Source organism: Papio anubis, chromosome 5, assembly GCF_008728515.1.
Source record: "Papio anubis isolate 15944 chromosome 5, Panubis1.0, whole genome shotgun sequence".
Lineage (NCBI taxonomy): Eukaryota > Metazoa > Chordata > Mammalia > Primates > Cercopithecidae > Papio > Papio anubis.
This window is the reverse complement of record NC_044980.1, coordinates 154,728,460-154,749,345: the sequence shown is the minus strand read 5'-3', so window position 1 is coordinate 154,749,345 and position 20,886 is coordinate 154,728,460. Positions and strand designations below refer to the sequence as shown.

The window sequence follows — 20,886 nt, the reverse complement described above, 5'->3', positions numbered from 1 at the left end:
CCATATCTTCAGCAGCTGGCACAGTGCTAGCAACATAGTGGGTAGGAATTAATAAAACGTGATTAACAAAATAACTAGTAATCCAGGAGGGTATAGTGTGGGTTACCTGAATCAGAGTATACAACTACAATCTCTAATTTTGTGCTTTATGCGCATTTGCACTTTTCTGATATATTTTATTAAAAGTTAAACAACTGTTAAGAATCTGCTTGGTACATCACATACAACCTGAAGTAAAGGAGACTAAAATTGAATCAAGAAATCTCTCCATCCTCATATGACTTTCTAGAATTTACTGTGATGCTTGGTCATCAGAGAAATTGGGCTGCACATGCAAAGGGAAGTCGATCTCCCAAGAGGACTTCCATCATGGACCATGGAAACTGTGTAAATGGCCTGTTGAGCACAAGAGTACCTGGAAAATTACAATCAACTGTAATAGATGTTTTGAGGAGTATGTGAGTACTCATATATTTTTGTTTTTATGACACTGAGTTCATTTTATTTGCATTTTTAAAATTATTAATTATGTAATATTAAAGCATTTAATTTAAACAAATTTAATAAATTTAATGATTAATATATAAAATATTTTTTATGAGGTGACATGCAATGTGACTGAAAGGTTGTAGATTTTTGTTTGTCTAGACAAAGTCACTTTTATTATTTCAGGCTTTAAAATACAATAATTCGCTTAGCTAAATATCGTTCCATGTATGACCTCACTTTTTAAACTTTAAATAGAAAATACCTATGACAAAATTACATCTCAAACACTGAGCCATCACTTTGATGAAAATTCTGTATTGAAGAAAGATGACATGATTCAAAAAAAATAGATAAGAGGTGGCCGGGCACGGTGGCTCACACCTCTAATCCCAGCATTTTGGGAAGCCGAGGCGGGCGGATCATGAGGTCAGGAGATCGAGACCATCCTGGCTAACATGGCGAAACCCCTTCTCTACTAAAAATATAAAAAATTAGCTGGGCGTAGTGACAGGCGTCTGTAGTCCCAGCTACTCCAGAGGCTGAGGCGGGAGAATGGCGTGAACCCGGGAGGCGGAGCTTGCAGTGAGCCGAGATTCCACCACTGCACTCCAGCCTGGGCGACAGAGCGAGACTCCGTCTCAATAAATAAATAAATTAATTAATTAATTTAAATAAATAAATAAATTTTAAAAAAATACACACACACACACACATATGGTAAGCTGCTCTGAAAGCAATGCCTGTGAAAGGTGATAGGAAAATAAGCCCAGTGTTTAAAGGGATCTGATTAAGTTTAATGTGGCATAACACTATTTGTGAGGATACAATGAGAAGAGCAATTTGCAACCCAGAAGAAGGCCCTCACCAGAACCCAGCCATGCTGGCATCCTGATCTCAGACTTCCAGTCTCCCGAACTGAGAAACACATATCTGTTGTTTATAGGCCATGTAATCTACGGTGTTTTGTTTTAGTAGCAGAAGCAGACTAAGGAATGAACTTCATGTAGATCCCTCCCATTATGCATCAGGATAGGTCTGTATCATCAACAGCATATGACAGAAGCAATGGTGTATAATTTTTTGACACTTCATTGTAAAGACCATGGCTTTCATCTTGAAAACCCTCTCTCCCACTCCCTTCCTCCCTCCTTCTTTCCTCCCCCAATCCATTCTGTCCCCTCTTTCCAACTCTCCAACACCATGTAGAGCTCATAAGACAAGAAACTGGAACTTCCTTTTAATAGCCACATTGGAGTGAGCCTGAAAATTGATTTTCTAGCACCTTAAGATGGCCAGGACCCTGTTCAACAACTTGACTGCAATCTTATGAGAGATCCTAAGTTGCAATCACCAAACTACCCATTCTTGGATTCCTGCTCCTCAAACACTGCAAAATAAGAAGTATTTCTTATTTTCAATTGCTAACTTTTGAATAACTGGTGATGTAGAGTTAGATAACTAATGCAAAGACAGATGATATGTAAGGTTGCAATGACTTAAAGTAACTTAAACTGTCATACACTGAAATAGTGTTTTGCTAAATTTCTTACAATAAAATACATCCATGCTACGTCCTAGACATTTCATCAAGAGTAATAACAGATGCCTTCAGCATCACTTGTGCAATAACATCCATGACAGTTTGTTTTCAATTAGCTTCAAACTAGAAGCATCAAGGGGACACTGGGTAAATGTACTGTAATTCATACCATGGAATTCATAATAATGAAAAAGAACTCATGATATGTGCAAAAGTATTATATCTCAAAAATATTATGTTGAGCAAAAGAAGCTGGGCACAAAAAAGTAAGCATATTGTTAATTTCATTATTATGAAGTTGTGCAACAGAAAAATAAAATCTATGATTAAAGAAATCGGAAAAGAGGCTACCAGGGGCAAGCAGGGATTGGAGAGAGGAAGAATGATGACTATTAAAGAAGCCCAATAAAACATGCGATGTGATAGAAAAATCACACACACACACACACACACACATTCTCACACACACAAACACGCACACACACAGGGGTGGTGGTTATAATGCTGCATACATTTGGAAAAAAACTTCATCTAACTGTATATTAAATTTTGAATAATTTATTGAGTCTATATTATGTCTTTATTTAAAAAAAAATAGTTGTGGGGGAAAAGTCTATTATGTGGTGAGTGAATTGGAAGGTAGCAAAAACATATTCAGAAAGGTATCTTGGGCAGTGTTGAAGTAACCCAGGTGACAGATGATGTCGAATTTTGTTATATGATCAGATGTATGAGGCACAAAGAAAACTGAAAAGTTAGTCATGACCCTGAAGAGCAAAATGCCAGCTTAGATTGTTTCCTTCCTCATTACTCTCCAGATTCCACAACAACTGCTTCCACTTCATGCTGTCCAATATAAACTTGACCATCAAGAGTAGCAACCTGAGTTTGCTCTGAATAATGAGTTGAATACATTTGCCTAGCAACTCAGTGATAATGTTTTACAATATCTTTGGGAAAATATCCTTCTTTCCATACAGTGACAAAATTATCTTCAGGAAGGAGTCTTGTATGACAGTACATCTTTTCTCATTTAAATAGAAGCTATTCCACACTGTTAGAGATATTATTAAGTTCAATGTTTAAATAGGCATTCTGAAAATTTAGGGACCTCTACCCAATTTGCTTATCTCATACAAGTCAAAGCAACAAACTGAAGAATTAGAAAAGTTGTACTTTAAAAAAAATCCCTCTTCTACACTCCCACAAAGTTCAGAATTTAGCAGGGATGGGGGGACTACTTGTGCCTCCAGGGATATATCAGGGGATAAATAATGTTCTGTATTAATAACAAAACCAACAATAACAATAACAGTAGCAAAAATAATACCCAGTAAAGGTCACTTACTCTGTGCCCTTTAATATGTATTGTATCAATTCCTACTCAAAATAAACTTATGAAAAATTATTATCTTCCTTTTTATTTGAGACGGGATCTCACTCTGTCATGCAGGCTTGAGTACAGTGGTGCAAACGTGGCTCACTGCAGCCTTGAAATCCTGTGCTGAAGTGATCCTCCTGACTTAGCCTCCCAAGAAGCTAGGACCATACCCAGATAATTTTTTTTTTTTTCTTGAAATAAGGTCTCACCATGTTGCCCAGGCCAGTTTGGAACTCCTGGGCACAAGCGAGCCTCCTGCCTCAGCTTTCCAAATCTTCATTTTATATATATATATGAAAAGATAGAGTGAAACTGGTTGACTGAGGGTCAACAAACTGAACCCTGATCAAGTGTGTCTCCATAGCTTATGCTATTAACAAGTATACTATGCTGTGGAAACTATTTTTTTGCTTATTTTCTTTTATTTTTTTTCTGACAGCCATATATGCTGACTTAGAGTGAGATACTGTAAAACAAGTTGAAAATATTTCCTTTTATTGAAAAGAATAAAAATTTGGGGGGAAATGAGTGCAATTTGTATTACTTAATTAAGCATACAATTATTGAACATCTGTTAGAGACTAGGCGTGCTATGAAAGGTGAGTTGTATCAATGGCATCTCTTCCTTTGTGGGTCCTAGCTTTTAGCTGAGAGAGTTAGAAAATTAAAAAGTAAAAACAATAAACCAATAAATAACGCATCTTTTTCTGATTAATTACTAAAGGCTATAAGTGAGTACTAAGGCAAAGTAAAGCAGAGAGGATTAGAGGACTTGGAAGTACAGGGTGGAGTGAAGTTTGCAATTTTACATTGAGTGGTAGGTGCAGGCTTTGTTGAGAAGGTGAGGTTTGAGCAAAAGCTTCCAAAAGGTGAGTTAATCAGTGGATATGTGAGAGAAACACATTGCACAGGGAACACAATATTATACAAACTTTTCCCTATGTTATCATGACTAATTTTCCGATCCTGAGAAAAGAAGAAGACAAACATCCTATTCTCATTTAGTATAGATAGTACACTGCTAAGAAGGAACAGAGCTTTCTATAAAAGACTAGTAAAACAGCCCTCGGTGCCTTTTCTTTCCCCGTCCTCGCAGCTACGTGTAGAAGTTTAAGGATTAAATGGCAGAGGAGTACTTGTGGAAGAAGGTTATTGGCTTAGGAGTAGAAGGAATTGTTCAATTTCTTATCTCCTACCATAGTGGGAGGTAGCTCCACTTCTGCCTACGGAAATCAGGTAATTCACTCATAAATGTCCACCATCAAAAAAGACTAAGAGGCCAATTGTTATCTCTACTACAAACACAAAAACTTTTACAACCTCTTAGCATTCTCTAAACAAGTGGTTAGAAAATTCTTTAGGGAAATTTGGCCTGTATTCTGTATAATGCAAAAATCCCAGATTTGACTCAAATACAATTCATTTCATAAATTAATTAATAAATTACACATTTATTTCTCTTTTTATGTTTGGAGTTGCTTTCCTCAATTATGTATCTCAAGTGTGTTTTCAAAAGCAATTTATAAAAAGAACTGATAACCAACAAAAAAAGAACACGTGAAAGCATCAGTCATTTATTTTTTCCTATCAAGATTTTAACGACGTATTATATCCAGTTTGTTTTAGCTGTTTTACTGATATAAATATACAGTAAGTTCTGCTATTTCTTTAGGTGTATTTAAGCAAATACACACTGTATATTTGTCTTACTAGGTAGACTTTGGCTTTACAGCAACACTTGGGTTCATGGCAGGGTTTCAATTATAACAAAGGATCTTTGCTTTAAAACATCCCTTGTTTTCTCCACGATTATGTTATTTGGTACTTAAGTGGTTTTCTTTATGAATGGGTGGAGAGTGTAGTATCAGAGCTACTTATTTAGCATTTACATGGTATTTTATCTATGCAGAGTTATACAATGATTTTTATAATAATATAGAATTATTACCATAGTTTGTGCTCTTATATCATAATACTGTAGGGATTAATATGATTTGAAGTTAAGTTTTATTTTTACCCCAAACCACTAATGTGTAACTTTAAAGGAGCTTTTTATTTCCTTTTTAAAAGGATATTTATTCTGTAGTATGGGGAACAAATGAATAGGAAATAACCCTCCCCAGTAACGCAAGTTAGAGAGGACTTTTACATTTCTAAACAACCAAAGTATTTCCTTACATTTAGAAAAAAAAGCGAGAGGCGGGGGGTGACTATACTTGTTCAATGTGATGTATTGCGATATGAATTCAAGGAGGGGATCTTAATTCTGTTCTACAGCTAATAGTAAAGGATCCTTGAAGAAGTCCCTTAATCTCTCAATATCTCATTTTCTACAGTTGTCAGAAGAAAATATTATCTTTTTCATCTAACTCATGAGTCTACTGAGAGAATAAAACTGTGAATGCAAACATTCCTGTAAAAATGTAAAATCCCTATTACTTTCTAGAAATTAAAACTTCTTATTACCCTAGAAATTAAAATGTAAGAGCTTTTATGTTGTTACCGCATAGTAATGTTAATTAACTGGTTGCTCGTATGATTGGGGTGATTCAAAATATGTCATCATTCAATACCTACATATTAAAATTATACATATCCATATATGAAGTTGTAATATTATTTCTACTTTAATATTGAGTATAGTTGCCTCAATTTTGTCTTCCACTTTTCTAAGAATTTGTGTAAGAAAACTAGAGGACAACATTGAGCAAGTTTCCTACAGATTTGCTCAATAGAAGGCAAAGTCTCCTCTTTAAAAATGGAATGACATGCTATAGTTAAGTTTCTGGATGTTCTGGATGAATAATTAAGTGCAGATTAAACTGTGCTTTACTTATGTGGACACAACCAATGAGGAAATATATATTCTAAACATAATTTTGGTTCAGCTGTAAATAATTCCATTTAATATGCTCTTAAATTAAGAAAAACTGAATTTTAGACTGTTACTAAGCATTTCTGTCTAGACCTTTCAATCAAAACAATGAAAATGTAATAATGATGTCATTATTGGAGATTGAGTATCTTAAACCATGTCTTTATATAGATTAGACATTTTGATTTATTCAGTGGACTGAATGGATGTAAAGTATCTGTTGTGGATTCTATCATCTGATGACAGAATGAGAGAATCATGAATATTAAAACTAGTAAATAACTTGTAGATAATCCAGTCCACCTGTTACACTTCTAGGAACACTATTGATGGATTGAGACTCCAAACTGATTTAAAAAACACAGAAGATATTATTGACAGATCTAAAAAACCAAGTTATTATGATTCATATGTATGCACATATATAAACATCATTATATATGTATACATGTTGACTTATATCCACATTCATACTTATTATATTATGTGCTTCTATTAATCTATTGTGTTTAAGCAAGTTATTTAATCTGTCTATAATCTTGGTTTCCTAGTCTTTCAAATGTAGTTGATGATAAATACTTTATGGAGTCACAGTGAGGATTAAGTGTGTGTGTGTGTGTGTGTGCGCGCGCGTGTGTCTTATTTGATTCAATGTGTATGTATAACATGACACAAGTGGAGCATAAAATTGATATTATCTTATGACTACTTGATTTCTGACTTTGAAGAGGTCACATAGGTGTCTGATACCCCAGCAGGAGAAAGATGCATTGCCTTCTGCATGACTACCTGAATAAAGTATCATATCTGGAATATTCATCTCAACTGAAATCCTGAATCTTTAAGCATTTAAATAGTCCTGACACCCGTAGTGGTCAAACCATCTCCAAACTACTCTGATTATAACTTTTAATTATAATTCAGTCTTCTATAATCAGTCAATTTGGCAGAAGTATTTGGAGAACAACAAGTATGTATAATTCCAGTAAAGCCTACTTGTACTTAAACTGAAAAGTCTGTCTTGGAATGGCTGGGAAATTGTAGTAGAGAGGTAGCCAGGACCCTAGTAGCATAATATTTATAGCAAAGAAATACAGTATCTAAAATTAGTCTTAACTTCCTTCCAATTTGAGTGGAAATCCTTGGCATGAAACAATTTTTTAAAGTATAGAACAGAGACCTCTATCATTAAAATATATATGCTTTAAATCAATCATTTTGAGGAAATTAGCTGCTCTAAATGAATCTAGGACATGAAACAGGCGTTTGTATAACTCATTATTTAAATTACAAGCCAATTTTCAACTTCTGCCTGCAATTCAGGTGTTTTGTTTAGATAGTAGTGGGCAACTGGGTTCTGGGAAATACTGGGCGATGAGTATTTACTTTCTTTCTGTTCTTCTTTATTTTTTCTTTCAGGTTAATGGTGGCTTCAGGATAACCTTTCAAATTTGGAAGGTAGAATAACCCTACCATTCAAATAGTCTACCCAGTCTACCTCAGGATAGACTATTTGAAATGTTTTGTCTACAAGTAAAGCAATTTAGGATGCTGAGGAAATAAATTTTTTTCTGGAGGATACCAGATGGAACATTTAGAAAGATAAGGAATAAAAAGCCTGTCTGTAGAGATTAATTCTGTAAACAAATAAGGGTATATTGAAGAATCAAAATATTTTTTTCTACATGCTTAGTCTTAGCCTGTTAAAGAAATATGTAAAATAAAATTACAGAATAAAAACACTTTAGCAGCTCATAAGAAACATCATGGAAAGCATCTTAGTTTAGGCAACAGCTAAAAGTAGAAAATATGTATAAACCTTTAACTGCATTTTTTTGAAAAAAATTCAGAATGAGCACTTTAAAGTTTGGATGGATCATCAAAAATTCAGTCCAATTTATTTCTGCTCAGTCTATCCTTGAAAAATAATTGTTTGTCACTCTAAGCATATTATAAAATCTTATTTTATTCTAATAAAATGAAAACACTTTATGTTTCACTTATTCTTGTTTACTCTAAATTATTTTTTATGTTTTTCTATATTTTTTCTTCCCCTTAGTGTATTTTTACTCTGACATGGAATAAAATTACACCAAAAAAGTTTATAAGAGTATAAGATTTGTTTTAAAATCTCTATCCACATATATGTGGTATATATATAGTTTTTCAATATAATCACATACACATTATATATGTATGTATGTTTTTTTTTTTTTGGAACCAATATCTTCTCATAACTAATGTGGATGTGTTCTTTATACTATTCCTCATGCTTTATTATATGTATAATTTTCTCAATGATTGACATACAAATAAAAGATTATTGATGTTAAATTGATTCATCCTGCCCAGCTGAATAATAAAGTATGAATTATCAAAACACTTTTAAATATTAAAAATAGCAATAAATAAACTTTTGGAAATCAGCAAAGTATAGACCACTTTTCTTCAAAGTGAGATCTAGGGTACTTGTTGAAAATATTCCTGTTGAATATTCCTGTTCTCCACCCCAGACATAATGATTCAAAAGCATTCAGTGTATAGTGTAGGAATCTCCATTTTAGCAAGTTCTGCAGGTTATTTTTTATGACAGCACAAGATATGTGAATGTTTAAAAATTTTGAGTTTCACAAATTAACTATTTCACTTATAAGAAGACATATTAGTTATTAATATTCTCACTTTGATGCTTTATTTATCTCCTTGTTTTACTTTTGTAAAGACACAGACTAATAAACTTTGTCATTTAATGAGGATGAAAACAATCTTTTGAGTTATATAAATAAAAAACCAATTATTTATTTTGATTTCTCTTTAACTTTCCAGGTGGTTCTGCTACTACTGTTTACCACAAAAGTATTATTTCATAAATACCATTTCCTATGGGCTCCTCGTGTCTCAAATATTTCCCAGTTATTTATTGTCCTTCCTTAGGATCAACTTTAGAGATCAAAGCTTCTATTTACCTCCAGTCCTACTAAACGATTCAAATGACTTTTTTTATGGGATTGCAGCAGACTGAAACTCGGATCACATTCTCTGCACCAAACAGCAATGACTCCATTCTCTGTCACTATGAGAGAATGCAAAGATTACCACTTTGGGGAGTTTCCATTACAGATAGCTCATGTTTTTAGAGCTCTTTTAAAAAACTCATCTAAGATAGTCTGGTACAAATTGAAAATTAGAACGTATCATCAAATTTACTTTTTATATGACATTGAAATGGAAAAGGTGGGGCTGTGGCAACAAGAAGACACCTGAAATAATATTTTACTATGAACTACAGTAAAGTGAAACATGTTTAGGTTAAAATAGGGTTACTGAAGATAAAATGCATAATATTTTTATCTATTAAGTTAGACAATTGTTTACTAGGATGGAGATGAGTCAAAAATAAAGACATTCCCTTGTGTCTTGTCTAGATTTTAATCCACAGGTTTCATTAATGATAAAAACAGAGGAAAGATATTTTCTATTAGTAAGTAACTATCTATTTTCTAATTTCTGAAACAAATTAACAGCTATCCACAACCTTAAGTATAAAAATGAGTTCAAATTTTGAATCGAAAAAAAATTTTTTTTCAGGATTTCACTAAATTATCTTACATATAAGACTGTTTCCAGTAAAAGGCCCTCGCCTATTCTGAGAAAACTACTGAAATCTTATAATCCTAGTGAAAATACATTCTATTTTTATAGTAAATAAGGAAGGTACAAAAAGTGCTGGAAGAGTTAAGCAGACCCTCTATTTAGAAACTCTAAAGTGAGATTTTCTCTCTGTTTTGTTGGACTTCTTTATCATAAATCTATCTGTCTTACTACCCATCTTAGATAAGAGAGGGTCAGAGAAGTTGTCTAGTTTCAATGATTTTTTTAAAAAAAAACTAGTTTAACCTCCATCCCTTTCAGCTGCATTTGTTACAACTACCATGTAAGATTGTCATCTCACAAAAAAATATTAGGGCACTGTCTTGATATAATTTCTACAGCTAGTTTTCGTTTGTTTCTTTCTTTACATTGGTAGGATATGAGAGGTATATTTATAGAACTTTATTTCAAAATGAAAGTATAGAAGAATGCAAGTAATGAAAATAGTGGACCTCTGACATGCCTTTGGTCCTAGCTAGAAGGTTTGGAGAGTGGAGGAGGTACTTAGGTAGGTAGACCAGTAGCCAACTAAACTGCATGGATGGTTACTCCTCTAATACTCTTAGCTCAAGGAAGTTCAAGTAAATTTAAATGCCAAGCACTTCAGAGCATATACATTCTCAGGGTTTTCAGGAGTCCAGTCTCCAGCCTGTCCTTTTTGTTTCTATTCAGTGCAATAAGGTTTTAAAGCATTAATGCATACTTCACGATTTTGGCATCACAATCACCTGGTTCAGCATATTTTCCAACACTGCAGCAAGGCCAACTCTTTTCCAGACACATATTCCCCTATGCAATAATTTAACTACATTCTCCACCCTATGCCCAATAGTCCTCTTCCCATATCAAGGAGGGAGTAGAGGCAATAAGATCAGGATCTCTATATTTCATTAGTGTCCCGTGGCTTCATTGGCCTTCTGTCTGATTTTATGGATGCCCTGAGTATATTTAGAGACGTTCTATCAGGTTAGACAAGCCTCTCTATCCCTTTGGCCCTAACCAGGACTGCTGTCCCTGGTGCTGAACCATGTTTGCACACGGGGAGTTGGCTGTTGGGTCAATGGGACTGGATGCAAAACCTGGCTGACCTTAAGAATGCCAGGTGCAGAAGCAAGCGATGCCTTAGTACACAGGAACAGGGCCGCCCGCCGCCCCTCCCCCCAGCTCCCTCACACATATCTCTCCGGTGTGCGCCAGGACCCATTTGTAAATTTCTTCATCAGACCCCCACCCAAAACGCTTGCAACATGGCCTCAAATGCCGGCGTCTATCAGCACAGCCCACTCCGACATCAGACTGCAGTAACGTGAAAATGCTACTCCCCAAATATTTAGTCTTTATGAGGTTACCTTTTCCACTCTAAAACCAAACAAAAAATAAAATAAAATCCAATAAATGAATACATTAACGAAAGTGACCTTCCACTTTTCTTCCTCCAGTCCCCGCCCCATGTATTCACTCTCCCCTAAATTATAAAGCCTCCCATCCTAGGAGAGTGTTTTAAATCTGGGTGGTCTCCAGAGTTCCCCCTCCCCACACCTTCTCCCCACCTCTTCAGAACAAAACGACGCCAAAAAGGGCACATCTTACCCAGGGTAGAGCGACAGCAGGAGCAGAATCCACACCGTCATTTTCTGTGAAAATACAGGAGTCGAGTAGACTGAGCTTCCTGTGCTCCATATATTTGGCGAACTCATCGCTTTTTTTTTTTTTTTTCCTCCTCTCGCCTCTTGCCTCTTGGTTGCAGAAGAATCCCTCCCCTTTGTATTATTCTTATGCTTATGATCTTGTGGTGGCTCCCCCCACCTGCCTCTAGTAGGTCCCGTTACTGGGGAGATGGATTGCTACCAGATTTGGGAATTAATATTCAGGGGGCAGAGATAAGATCAGCACAAACGCTTGCAGATACCATCAAAGCGTCACTCTGGCAGCGGCTTCCAAGTCTGGGGGAGTAATATCATCGAGGCAGGGGGAGGGTACAAGGAGAGACTCACACGGAGACAAATAAGGGAGAGGGAAAGACGCGCACACTCGTGTATACTCATGCCCCTCACACTTACGCATTCTCCCCCGGGTCCATCTCTTTGGGGTTATTTATTTGTTTGTTTTCATTTTTTTTCTTTTACAGGGGGCAGCGCCCTGTGCGTGTGTGTGTATTTAAAATAAATAGGAAAAAAATCACTAGAGACTCTGCGTGATTAACTATCACGCAGATTAACTATGAGGTCAAAGTGGAAGTGATGCACGCTGCTGCAGCACGAATTAACACATGCGTGGTGTCTTTCCAAAGCTTTTTAACCCTTTACTGCACACACAAGCACGCAAGGACTGGCATTCATGGGGACAAGAGATGCTTTAGCAAGCCCAGAAACTACATCATCAATGACAGAAGGTTTGTGGTCGTCAGATCTGCCAAGAATCCTTATTTTAAACTCGTACAGTCTTAGAAATCATGGTTGCATTGTTAGAGCTGGGGGAGCAGACAGTGGGGGAGGTGTGAGTGTCTCAGTAAGTCATCCTGTAGGCAGACAGATTTGGTGAATTCAATTTGAATGAGAGAAGAAAACATTGATAGAATTAAAGGACATGGAGAAATTCTATGCTACTCAGAATTCATTCCTCCCTTGTCAGTTCTCCAACCCCAGCGAAAATGCACAGGCACAAAACTGCTTGAAGTTTGACAAATGTAATTGCACAGGGATAGCTGCTTGAGTAAAGATTACACACCACAGAATAGGAGGGCCGCTTTTTGAAGGAAGGGTGGGCAGAGGGGTATAATCAGGAGGTCATTTAACAATGCAAAGGGTTTTCTGTTTGTTATGTAGGGGATTGATTTTTTTGTTCTTCTTGGTAATAATCCTGAAAGTTTTTAGGTTGGATGAGTGGTATTAGCATGCTACTTTCTTGCCTAGAATGTTACTATAGATACTAATATATAGAAGATACCCCCTTTATACCAAACTAGTTCATCCACCACAGAGGAAATCCCTTTCATTAATCGTGAAAAATAAAGTGGGGGAGTGTTTCATGGTTCTTTGAAGTCAAGATACCACCACAAAGGTATGCAGGAAGCAGTACTAGTGATGAGGACCAATCTTAGCCCTTTGTGGAAAGTGAAAAGGAGTTGTTTCAAAATAAGTGCCTTTTCTGCAAGAAAAAGTCCTCCAGGAATGGAATTTGAGTAAGGAGTCCAGGAGACATAGGAATAGAACATGAGAAAATCAGGTCCACGCTCCATCACTAACACTAAAGTATACCCAAGGAAAGCAGAAAGAATTACCAGTAGCTGTTGTCCAACACATGGGTTGAGGAGACGCATTCTGACAATGAAGCAAAAAAGGCCTGACAGACCCACCTGGAATCCCGCAAGGCTTTATAACTCTGCCTCAGGCAGAGTTATTCTTTTTTTTAATGATTTTTTTAAATTATACTTTAAGTTCTAGGGTACATGTGCACAATGTACATAGGTTTGTTACATATGTATACCTGTGCCATGTTGGTGTGCTGCACCCATTAACTCGTTCTTAAGGCATTTAGACAAAAATCCAATGAAAACCATATTCAAATGCAATTTTGACTTTTTTCCATTGCTACTGAAATGTTGGCAGAGCAAACATAAATCCCCTTTTTATATAATCCTCCTGTTCTTTGCCGCACTGTGAAGGTATTTTTCCTTTCTTTAATTAATTAATTAATTAATTTAGAGACAAGGTCTTGCTCTGTCACCCAGCCTGGAGTGCAGTGCGACAGTCATAACTCACTGCAGCCTCAAACTCGTGGGCTGAAGCAATCCTCCTACTTCAACCCGCTAAGTATCTGGGATGATAGGACTACATCGCTATGCCTGGCTAATGTCATGCCCCTTCTTATGTTCACAATTTTTCTTCCAAAGAGCCTAGTTTGTTTATAGGTGTATATATTTTCTTAGTGAAATTATTGAATCACACTTTTGTAGGCTAAGATTTCTGTGTGTGTGTGTGTGTGTGTGTATTTACTTAAGTGCCTACAGAACCCAAGCAAGTGAGATAAATGGAAGACATTGGCAGGTTATGAATCAGTAAAGTGGTGAAAACCATGCACACTCAAGTGCCAATACTCCATCCAAATGGAGCTACCACACTGTTCAGTTCCAGTCAAAATTGCCAGAAGAAATGGAAATAAGAATTGCAGAGTCAAATGCTCTAATTTTTAAAATGCGAAGGAGGACAACCCAAGTAGGCATCCAGGCCACAAGGTTGCAATTTTTATGGACTATATAAAATATCTACCATGCATGACATTTCCAATTTTTTTGTGTAACTTTCTCAAGTGAGTTTATTTATTGTCAAACGTAACGATTTTGTGAAAACGAATGCTGATACGTTCACGAAGAAGATCCCTTATCAGTATATGAATGGCCCCTGTAAATTAAAAGCTATTGAATGATGGAATTTTGTCCAGCATATTAAGAGAAACCATAGAAGTAATTTTAATATTTATAGTATCTGAGTACAAATTTAATTGTGCCATTCATAGCTAGTAGGCATCAGTATGCCTCTGTGGATCTTTCTTATCTGCTGACTGCTGTCTTAAAAAAAAGTATTTTAATATATTTTCTAAGATTTTACAACATGTGTTATACTCAATGGTGTTTATAAGAGACCTAGTAATTTCTTTTGTTATCAACTTTGAGGTATACTCTTGCCCATTTTTAAGATTACACTTATAATCAATAAAGTAACCATTATTTGATAAACATCATGCTTATCTTCTCATTGTACATAGTATATATGTATCTATTATAGAGGAAATATATAATGTATTTTCCTATCTGACACAAATTTTATGTCTGAGACCCCTACAACAAAAGACAGATTAACAATAGAAAGGCATAAATATTTATTTCATACAAATTTTATGTGACATGGGAGCCTTTAGAAATGAAAGGTCAAAAGAAATAGGGAAAACTGTATATTTTGTGCTAAATTGAATAAAGAAGTGGATAGTTGTGCAGAAACATTATTGGGTGAAAACAGATATTATCTAAAGGGCATAAATGGGGGAACTCAGAGAGACTTGCTGGTTCAGATTGTTCTCCATGTCTCTGTGTCTTCAGAGATAAAGACCTTGTTTTATGTGAGGCACGGGGAGGACATCCCTTGGATGAGGGCCTTATGACCTATTTTCAGGGGAAGGTCAACTAGGTTTTATGGCCCACTGCTGGGGAAAAGGAGCGAAGGAAATTCTCTATAGTTTCTACAGCCTGATTCAGGAGAGAAGGGGTGTAGAAGAAGGTCAGAAAGACTTTCTTGCTTCTGTGGTTTTCCCAATTTACTTCAGTCTAAAATCCTCAGTATGCCAAGTTGCTGCATATATGTGTATATGTGTGTGTATGTAATTAATTATATTAACGTTTGAAAAGCATTGGAAAGTAAAAGAAGAAAACTACCACCCAAATCCACTTATCCAAACAAGCCTTGCCAATATGTTGGAAAATTGTTTTACAAGTTAATTCTCTATGAATGAAGTTTTTTTTTTTTGTTTTTGTTTTTTGCTTATAATTTGACATTGTATTATTGCTACTATTCTTGTGATAGTTACTACACCCAGAAGTGAATTATGAGGTTATAAGTTGGACAAGTTTGGTTGTTGATATCAAATCTCTCATTACTTGGAAAAGTAAAATGTATTATTTTTATTCTGCTTCTGATAGTGACAAAGTAGACTATTCTGTAGGTAATAGTTATTACTATTAGACAAAATATTAAATAAGCAAATATGTGAAGTAGTGGGATGCTACCTAAAGGAGGCAGAAAGTGTGAAGATATGGCCAATAAGAGAGGAAATTGAGGCCGGGGGAGGTGGCTCACGTCTGTAATCCCAGCACTTTGGGGGGCCCAGGCGGGCGAATTACCTGAAATTCAAGACAAGCCAGGCCACCATGGTGAAACCCCATCTCTCATAAAAATACAAAAAATTAGCTGAGCATAGTGGTGTGTGTCTGTTGTCCCAGCTACTTGGGAGGCTGAGGCAGGAGCATCGCTTGAACCTGGGAGGGGGAGGTTGCAGTGAGCCGAGATTATACCACTGCATGCCAGCCTGGGCGACAATAGCAAAACTCCATCTCAATAAATAAATAAATAAATAAATAAATAAAATTGAATTGGATAAGATCTAAGATTTTGTGGCTTTCCCCCTGTGGAAACTTCCTGGTTTTTAGCACAGAAAGTCCAACATCCAGGAAACCCTTCCATTCCAAAAATGCAGGAAGGTTAGAATCAGCAGACAGCAGCAATCTTATTGACTTGATGTTTAAGAGGAAACTTTGGCACTAACAGAGCAGATCACATGAGCAGGGAAATCACAGACAGAAATACAAGACTCCACATCTGTATGTAAACTTGCCTTAAATTTTGTTCGCTTTTGTGTGAAAAAGAAGAAAAGACATAAAGAAGCCCAGAAGATAGCAAAAATTGAGAGACTTAAAAAGTTGAGCAAATATTTCAGCTGCCACTAACTGCAGGAGACACAGAGTTTGAAGTTTGAATTCCAATAAGTGAGGGGGTCTTCATAAACCTCTCTGACATTCCTTCAAAACCCCTGAAGGACCATAACTTTTCTCTGTTCTTAAACAATGGATTTTCTCTAAGGACGAAACTGAGATTGATCAAACTGCAAAAAGTATAAAATGAATCCTCCACAAGATTAATTTATCAGTAATTTAACTCATAATATTGATAATAAAAATCAACAGGAATCAATCAGAGGGATATAACAAATCAGAATGTCATTAATATACAAAATGTCTTGTACATTGTTTAAAAAAGGTCACAAAGCAGTATAGATAATAGGATAAATATATATACATATATATATATTTGTATGTGTGGATATGTATATATTTTTTAATACAGTCAATAGAAACAGGAAAACCTGAGATGCTCCAGATACTACAGTTGGCAGATAAGGATATTCAAGTAACCACTATAAAGTTGTTACAGAACTTAAAGAAAAATTTGGTAATAAAGTATTTACGGTCAAATAAGTTAGCAGTAGTGAATCACAGCAGATAAATGGAAATTATTATTATTATTACTGTTGTTATTATTATTATAGAGTCTTGTTGTGTCACCTAAACTGGTGCAGTGATCTTGGCTCACTGTAACCTTCTTCTTCCAAGTTCAAGTGATTCTCTTGTTTCTGCCTCCCGAGTGTCTGGGACTACCAGTGCGTGCCACCATGCCCAACTAATTTTTGTATTTTTAGTGGAGACGGGATTTCACCATCTTGGCCAAGCTGGTCTCGAACCCCTGACCTCATGTGATCTTCTGGCCTTAGCCTCCCAAAGTGCTGGGATTACAGGAGCGAGCCACTGTGACTGGCTGGAAGGATTTTATTTTCTTAAAAAGCAAAATAGAAACTGTAGAACTGAAATGTATAGGGCCTGAAAGGAACGAGTCACTGCGTAAGTTTTCATAGCAGGTTGTCAATTACAGAATAGCAGTTGAAGAAGTGATCAGCAAAACTTGAAGACAGATTAATAAAAATTATCCAATATTAAAAAAAGAAATATATTAAAAACAAAAATAAAAGAGACACAGGCTAACTGTGAGATAACATCAAACATCCTAATAAAGTTGTGTAGAGGGAGAAGAAAGGAAGAATTAAGCAGAAAAATATACAAAGTAATAATGGGCAAAATTTTCCCAAAATTGCTGGACAATATTAACATATAGATCCAAGAAGCTTAGTAGACCCAAAGCAGAGTAAACACTGTAAAATCGACTTGTAGGGACTTTATAGTCACACATCCAGAAACTAAAGATACATTGAAATTTTGGAAAGTACCCAGAGAAAGAGGAACCATTACAATCTCTAGAGAGGCCAATAATATAGTGACTTACCAAAACAAGTGAGCCCAGGAAATAGTGGATGACAACTCCTTTCCCTTCCCTTCCCTTCCCTCTTTCTTTTGTTTTCTTTCTTTCTCTTTCTTTTTTTTTGTCTTGCTATGTTTTCCAGGCTGGAGCACAGTGGCTATTCAAAATCATTGCACACTACAGCTTGGAACTCCTGGGCTCAAGCGATCGATCGTGCCTCAGCTTCCCGAGTAGTAGTGATGACAGGCAAACTCCACCATGCTGGCTTCTTGGATGACAACATCTTTAAAGTGCTGAAATAAAATGTATACACAGAATTCTATATCTAGTAAATAAATCCTTCAAAAATAAAAGCAAAATAAAGACATTTTCAAATAAATGAAGGCTGAGAGAATTTGTCACCAGTGAAACTGAACTAAAAATAATGCTACAGAAATTCTTTATGCTGAAAGTGAGACCAGATGGAAACCCAGATCTAGAAAAAGGAGTGAGGAGCACTGAAAATGGTTAATATGTGAGAAAACAGAAAAAGAGGGTATATTTTATCTTGATATCTTTAAAAGGCACCTGACTTTTTAATGCAAAAACCGTAACAGTGCATTTTTGAGTTTATAGCACATATGAAATATATGTTAACAATAGCACAAAGTAGTGCCACGGGATGAAATTACAACGAATTTAAAGACCTCAATTGACTTTATTGTGATTCTAGAATTAGACAATGCTTCATTTCCTTAAGTAGAATCTGTTCCAATGAGCTGAGCAGAAGAGATTGGTTTCATAGAGAGGGGCTGAAGGAGGCAGAAGTGAACAATTAGTCAGTAGTCCTTTCGAAGTTTACTTTTCTTGCAAGGTGGGGATGGGGGAAAAACAATAGAAAAATAACATTATTTAACATCAGGTTACTTGAAGCTAACTCTTTTGTTTTGTTTTGTTTTTTAGAGACAAGGTCTAACTTTATTGTCCAGGCTGCAGTATAGTGGTATAATCATAGCTCACTGCAGCCTAGAACTCCTTGGCTCAGGTGATCCTCCCACTTCAGCCTCTCAAGTAGCAGGGACTATAGGTATGCACCACCACACCTGGCTAATTTTTAATTTTTTTTTTTTTTTTAAGGAGATGCAGTCTCACTATGCTGCTCAGGCTGGTGTCATTCTCCGGGCCTCAAGTAATTCTTTTGCCTAAGCCTCCCAAAGTGTTGGAATTACAGACCTGAGCCTGTACACCCTGCCTTGGTTGCTTTGTGTGTGTGTGTAAGGATTAAAGTAGAGAAAATTTCATTATCCTGTCACCTGAAGATTTCAACTGACCTCTGTGAGAAGTTGGCTGTTATCTGTCTCTTCTCATTTCTGTGAAGGTCAGATAACACCTTAGTTTAGGTTTGGTAATCTGGAACTTTAGCATAAATTACTCCCATTTGATTTTTACTCTGGTCTGTTAGGGCCTAGTGTAAGAGCTTAGTCCAAAATAATAGCCTCCTATAATTTCTACTTAACATTTTCTGGAGTTAGAGATAAATAAAATTCTACTGTTATAAGTTTCTTGCTTATCTAATGAAGTGATATAATAGTAACTGTAAATAGACTTCGATACATTAAATATGAAAATGGCAGTCCTGAAAGTATCCACAAAAAAAATACAAAAAAGATATATTTAAAAACACGGAAATTAAAACAAAAAAACTAAAAAATAATTTAATATATGAAAAATAAGGCAGAAAGTACAGAGCAGAGAAGGAAAATAATGGGACAAACAAAATCCAAATAGCAAAACTGTGGCTGAAAGTAGATATGAATCCAAGGAGTATTATAAAAGATAATGAGAGGTTTATTACCATGATAAAAAGATTAACTCACCAAGGAGACATACAAATTATAACAAATTACATGTCTGATCGTAGAGTTTCAAAGTAAATGTAGTAAAAGCAGAGAGAGCAGGAGTAATAGACAATCCCATAATCATACTTGGAGATATTAACAGAAGTTTTCTGACTTGACGTGTATAGAATACTACATCAAGTAATTGCAGAATAAACTATAAAATGTGCATTCTTTTCAAGTTCTCACAAAATAAGCTTCATGATTTGGCTCTCTTTTTGTCTGTTATTGGTGTATAGGAATGCTAGTGATTTTTGCACATTGATTTTGTATCCTGAGACTTTGCTGAGGTTGCTTATCAGCTTAAGGAGATTTTGGGCTGAGACGATGGGGTTTTTCAAATATACAATCATGTCATCAGCAAACAGAGACAATTTGACTTCCTCTCTTCCTATTTGAATACGATTTCTTTCTTTCCCTTGCCTGATTGCCCTGGCCAGAACTTCTGATACTATGTTGAATAGGAGTGGTGAGAGAGGGCATCCTTGTCTTGTGCCAGTTTTCAAAGGAAATGCTTTCAATTTGTGCTTTTTATACTCACTATAATAGTCACAATGAACAAAACTGGTAATACCAATTTTATTAATTTTATTTTGAGGACATAGAGTAACAAAAACTGAAACATTTCTGGTGAAAATGTAAAATGGTTCAACAACTTGCAAAATATTTTGGAGCTTCTAGCAATGTTAATCACTCATTTATCATAAAACTAAGTGATTCTACTTCAAGATATTTATTTTTTAAGTCAAAATATATATCTCTAATAAAGCCCTTCTAATAAAGAATTATATAGATATATTCAAACTGGAAACAGTCCAAATGTCATCAACAGGAAACCAAATAATCAGATTTTAGTGTACATATACAATGGAATACCATTCAGCAACAATCTTATTAAAAACTCATTAATATTACACATTCAATCACATTGTTCAATGTCAAAAGTATTATATTAAACAAAGAAAAAAAATAGTACATATTACCTAATTCCATTTATACAATCTTCAAGAGTAGCAAAATAAGTCTATGTGATTAAAATCAGTACAGAAGTTGCCTGTAATAGGTAGCAATTCACTGATTGAGGCACAGGAGAAATTTCTTGAGTGAAGTAATATTCCACATTTTTATGGGAAGTTATAAATAGGCTTAAATGCTTATAAACTCATTGAATCATACACTTAAGATCTAAGCATTTTCACTATGTGTCAATTTAG

The 20,886-nt window shown here is 35.5% G+C and overlaps 1 protein-coding gene across 2 annotated transcripts in view; it reads right to left on the bottom strand.

Moving 5' to 3' along the window:
* Positions 1–12,312, bottom strand: part of GABRG2 (gamma-aminobutyric acid type A receptor gamma2 subunit) — an 89,463-nt gene extending 77,151 nt beyond the window's left edge. For both annotated transcript variants that reach the window (XM_017960107.3, XM_009209527.4), the window contains exon 1: positions 11,527–12,312. In XM_017960107.3, coding sequence (XP_017815596.3) covers positions 11,527–11,633 — 107 coding nt within the window. In that variant the 5' untranslated portion in view covers positions 11,634–12,312. The remainder of the gene's footprint in view (positions 1–11,526) is intronic.
* Between the last annotated feature and the right edge of the window lie 8,574 nt (positions 12,313–20,886).